Source organism: Sipha flava, unplaced genomic scaffold, assembly GCF_003268045.1.
Source record: "Sipha flava isolate LNK unplaced genomic scaffold, YSA_version1 89_pilon_pilon, whole genome shotgun sequence".
Classification (NCBI taxonomy): domain Eukaryota; kingdom Metazoa; phylum Arthropoda; class Insecta; order Hemiptera; family Aphididae; genus Sipha; species Sipha flava.
In genome coordinates, this window is record NW_020273631.1 from 461193 (window position 1) to 467179 (window position 5987).

At 34.9% G+C, this 5987-nt stretch overlaps 1 protein-coding gene across 1 annotated transcript; it reads right to left on the reverse strand.

Annotated features, from left to right (window-relative positions):
- Positions 1–379: 379 nt before the first annotated feature.
- LOC112693703 lies at positions 380–800 on the reverse strand. The gene has a single exon (XM_025568893.1). The coding sequence runs from the start codon at positions 779–781 to the stop codon at positions 380–382; it is 402 nt and encodes a 133-aa protein (XP_025424678.1). The 5' UTR covers positions 782–800.
- Between the last annotated feature and the right edge of the window lie 5187 nt (positions 801–5987).

Genomic DNA, 5987 nt, shown 5'->3' on the forward strand with positions numbered 1-5987 from the left:
CAACTATAAATTGAAGACTAAACTGGCAAATGTCCCAGTTTCCATCTCCTCATAAATGAATCCACTAGTTTAATTGTATAATAAAATAAAACATTTTTATGCCAGGCCCCAAAGCAGGCCGAAGGTTTTTTGCCGCCCTAGGCAAATCTAATTTACGCTGCCCTATGCAATAGTTAATTTTTTGGAGAGGAAGAGGTTGAATAAAATAAGGACATTCATTTTTATTTATGAAACATTGTTTATTTAAACAAAATAAAATGTTTTGACTGACTTAAGTTTTCTTTACAAAATATAAAATAATAATAATAAAATTAAAATAAATGTTGGGTATGAAATAAATTAATAAAAATATGTATTTAATTTAACATTAAAAAATATATTAAATAAAATTAATTTTGCGAGCCTTTTCTTGGGCAAAATCAAGCAGTAAACTTTTAAATTCCATATTTTCCATTACTTCTTTTTCAATAGAAATTGTAGCAAGATCACTTAATCTTTCTTGATTCATAGAAGACCTTAAATAGTTTTTAATTATTTTTAATTTTGAAAAGCTCCGTTCGCCAGATGCAACCGACACAGGCATAATTAAAATAATTCGAAGTGCTACAGCTACATTTGGTACAAAATTTTTATTATTTACAATAAACTGTAACACTTCTAACGGAGTACTGTTGGGTTTTAATAACTCGGATATTGCTACTAACTCATCTGTCATTTCTATGGCATCAATATCTGAATTACTAACATTTTCATTTTCTGAGAGTAGCAATTGAAGATCCATACAATTTTTCACAATGTTATCTTTCGTTATACTTTTTAGACTACTTATATCATACAAAAATTTAAAGTTATCGCAGTGGTTATGTAATTGTTCAAATATTTCTTCAAAAGAATTGAGAGCTACGTCTAATATATAAAAGTATAATTCAACTTTAAAATTTAGTTTTTAAATTAATTATGGGTTCATCTGGTTGTTCATAAGAAAAGAACACGGTTTTTTTTTTCGTGGGCGTATATAAGTTTGTTGCGTAAAAGAAGCCTCAATATCCAATTCAAGAGCTATGGTTTCAGCATCTTTTAAAAATTTATCAAAACTCTCATCACATCGAATTTTTTTTAAAAAATTAATAGTTTCAGATAAAATATTTTCTGCGCCAGATATATCTAATATTACTTTCTGTAACACTTTTCTCGCTAGATTTATTTGATTTAAAATTGAGTGCCAAATTATAACGCAACACATAAAGTTAAAATTTTTTATTTTTTTAGCTTAAGATTCAGCTTCTAATCGTGTAATTTGATCAAAAGATATATCCTGACTTATTTCGTATAATGAATAAAATATTTCACCTGTTTTATATCTGAATGGTTTAATTGCATCTATTCTACTCTCCCATCTAGTTTCACTTAATGGCTTCAAAGTTAATTGTGTTATATGTTTTTTTAAAATAGCCCATCGACGAATAGAACCACTTAAAAATACAAATATAGCTTGAATTTGAATAAAAAATTTGCTTGCTCCAGTTGATGATTTAGCAGTATCATTTACAACTAAATTTAGTGTATGAGCATGGCATGGTACAAAAAAAGCACGACTATTTATATCTAAAATTTTTTTTTGTACACCAGAATTACGACCTTTCATGTTTGAGCCATTATCATAACCTTGCCCTCGCATATCCTGTATTGGAATTTTATTTATTTTTAATTCTGACAATATTGCATTTGTAAGTTCCTGACCTGTGGTAATATCAACCGGAATAAATCCAAGAAAATGTTCACAAATATCTACTTTTTTTGTATCTTAATTAATATCATCAAACCGTATAGTTCTTGATATTTGTTATACTCTACTTTTATCGGGAGTACAATTATTGTATAATTTAGTATTTTTTAACTTTTCAAGTATTTTATTTTTAATTGCTCGAGAAAGTAAATGTATAATTTCATTTTGAATCCCCTTACCTAGATAATGATTATGAATCTCCTTATTTTGAATTCTGCGAACATGTTCTGATAAAACACTATCAAATTTTGCCAGCAGCTGTACTAGTCCGAGAAAATTGCCATTATTGTTTTCGTAAAGAATATCGTTTGTACCTCGAAGAGGTAAACATTGTTTACCAAGAAATTCAATGATTGCCATTAAACGCTCAAGTACATTTTGCCAATGCCGAGTTTCATTATTTAATACACGTTGATGGGCAGGATCTATGGTTTGATTGCTATTTAATCTAGCAGACAGTTCCATTCATTTTTTTAAAGAATTAAAATGTATTTTGCTTGTTTCATGTTCTTTAACTATATTGAGTACGTTTTTCCAATCATTACAGCCAAATTTAGTCAATGCATAATTTTCACTACTAAATATTTTACAACAAAAACAGTACACAACATCATTTTTAACAGAATAAATTAATCACGTACGTTCTATAACTTCATCATTTTTAACAGAATAAATTAATCACGTATGTTCTATAACTTCACCATTTTTTAATGCTTTACTTAAAATTGAAATTGGAAACCGTCGATTTAACGCATCTCTAGGATATTTGAAATCTTTATTTGGTTTAGTGGGACCTGTTTTTACTAATTGAAGTCGTAATAAATCTGAAAAAATCGCTGGCCATGTCCCGGGGTCAGATATGTTATTTTCATTTTCATTATATTTAATACTCGTATTTTCTTCCAAAGTTGTGTTTATTTCATTGTCAGTAACTTCTAAGATATTTGATTCTTCCAAAGTTGTGTTTATTTCATTGTCGGTAACTTATAAGGTATTTGATTCTTCTAAAATAATTTTAGAATGTGTTTCTGGATTATTTAAAACTTCATTATTTTTTTTCCAATATTTTTCAAAGGAACCAGTTTTTTTTTTAATTTCTTCATCACGTTTTAATTTTTGTTTTCCATATGCAGCTCCTGATAACCGTATACGTTTTTGCTCTGACATATTCAATAATTATTAACGTGATAATTCAACAAAATTAATACCAATTAAGTGTTGCAGTTAAAAAATGTATTTTAATAAAAATTGTACACGTTCATACACTTGGTACACTATCACTATCACTCCACAGTCTACAGCAAAAATTATTTACGTGTTAGGCGGGCGGCTGAAAGTCCGGGACTAAATGTGTCATTAGTGATGTGAACAATCGAGAAAAAATAATCGTGTAACTCGATTATATGAATGTATCGAGTAACTCGATTATTATAAAAATAATCGAATAAAAAATTATTAATTACTAATGAGTAATTACTATTTTTATATTTACTATAAAAATATAGTTTATACTTCAATCAAAACAGCGTTTGCCGTCTGCACTATGACGAGTGGAGGATTTTATTATCTCGCGGCCCGCACCGTACTCGGTATATTCTACGAATATAAATAAAAATAATTATCTATAGATTTTCTATACATATTCTATACCCAAGGGCGTAGCTAAGAATTGAATCAGGGGGGGGGGCAAAAACATAAAGTAATTAGAGGTTAGGTGACATGTAATGACCTACATTTGGAATCAACATTCCAGTGGATGTTAACTCGATGGTATCGGAACTGCCTCGCCAACTGGATGACGATCTTGCGTTCGATGTTCACATTAAACGACATTTAATTCATAAATCGACCTACTTGACGGGATACGTGAAAAAGTCGGTAGTAAAAAGGTGGCTCCGATTTCTTGTCACTTAACCATTGTACCTTGGAATTCGTATCAACGAGTTTTTGTACCACGAGTATGATAATTCACCCGTTTTGGCACCCATTCCTGAGGCAGAAGCTGATGCGTCTGGCGAACTTATGATCGAACCCATTTCCGAAAACCCGGAGCACGTTAACAATCTCTTACTCTCGAAGCAGCAAACGTTGATGTGAAGTGAGGATAAGTATCTTGAGCTTGCACCTGGGATGAACAAATATCATCTTTCGCTTCTGTTCGACGAGCATGCCGAAGAGCTCTCGTTCCCGTCCATTTACCTAGGTGAACCACGTAAATTTACGATTGACGGCGTTACACTATATATGATGGCTACTAGCGAGATCCGTCGTTCCGATCGCCGCGGAGTCAAGCCCGAACACGTTCTCTATATGGCAATGAAAGTGATGCGAATGCGATTGACGGAAAGCATTTTTTGCACTTTTAAGAATAGCGATAACTTAAAGAAGCTGACTCGCAAAAATATCGAAGATAAGCAGTTTATGGACAGTATGATCGAGTGTAATCTGGCGTTCTTAAAATCGATTCCTAATAGCGTGCAATATTGGATGGCTAGAAAAAAAAGACGTGTTTGCGATGATTCGACAGCTCGGAAAGCCCACGATTTTCCTCACTTTAAGCGCGAGTGAGTACAGTTGGTCTGATCTTTTGCGAATACTTCATAAATTGGAAGTGGGAAAGGAATGGGCCGGTGAAGGCGATCCAGCCACTTCAATGAGCACTGATTTGCGGACGACGCTCGTCAATGAGGACCCGGTAACTTGCTGTTTATACTTTGATAAACTCGTCGACACAATAATGTATATTCTTAAGTCGAAAGTGTATTCTCCATTCGGTCGCTACCATGTCGTCCAATATTTCAAGCGCGTAGATTTCCAACATCGTGGTAGTCTGCATGCACACATTTTACTTTGGCTCTCCGCTGATCCCAAAGAAACCGTCGACGAAAATATGAAACTGTCTATATCCTTGATCGACTCGTTAATTAGCATTGATCCTGATCGTATCGAACAAGAGAAATTTCAGAGGCACAAGCATACGTTTACTTGTTACAAACGTGCCAAAGACGAACAGAACAAACGTTGTCGTTTCGGAGCCCCATTCTGGCCAATGGAACGTACGGTGGTGCTTCTGCCGATCACAAAGGACGACGGTCGTCGCGAACGATTGTGACAAAAGTACGCCGATATGCACCGCTCGCTCGAATTCGAAGAATTTGATTCGCTAGACACTTTTCTCTTACACCATGGCATCGATAATAACGACTACTATCTCGATATCTTGCGCGCCGGCATCACTCGTCCCAAGATATTTGTAAAGCGATTGATTGCGCAACGATGGATTAACAATTTCAACCCATGGGTCACGAAAATTCTGCGATCAAATTGTGATATACAGTTTATTCTGGAAGAGTACTCGTGTACCACGTATGTTGTTGAGTATGTGAACAAAACAAACCGTGGAATGAGTAATTTGCAACGTGAACTAATCAAACTACGAGACGAATATCCCGACAAAGATTATAGCGCTATATTGACCGAAGTCGGGTTGAAAATGTTGAACGCGGTAGAAATTTCCTCGCAAGAGGCCACGCGGTACTTACTAAACCTGCATATGAGTGAGTGCAGTCGTAAAGTCGAGTATGTTCCAACGACGTGGCCGCGTGAACGTCAGCGCGTTCGCAAATCAAAGAAAAAAATGGAAGACGAGGAACTGGGAACAGAATCAACAGATATTTGGATAGAGAATGTTCTAGAAAAGTACGAATCTCGTCGGCCAACGATGGAGACAATATCACTTGCGCAGTTTATGGCTCATTTCTATCAAGATCGAAAGAAGAACTACAAACGCCGAGCGATACCGAAAATATTGCGGTATCGAAATTACCAGCTCGCAGAAGCGGACGAGTACAAGCGAGAAATGGTCCTTCTTCACGTACCCTTCCACAATGAAGAGATCGATGTACTAGACAGAAATCGCTATCGAACTCTTTATGACGAACACGAAGCGTTCATTATGGAATCGCGTAAAGTGTTTGAGTCAAATTTGGACATTGTATTGTAAACCGTACATGGTTACCACGAATGTAGACGTACTCGATGGTCTCGTCAAGGGAGCTATCGGCACTTTACGCTACATCGACCGCAATGCTGAAACGAGTGCGATCAAACGACTATGGCTCTATTTCGATGATTCGAAGATAGGTCGTTTACTACGTGTAAAAGCCCAGGCACATTTACTCGCCAATCCGGACCTCGATCA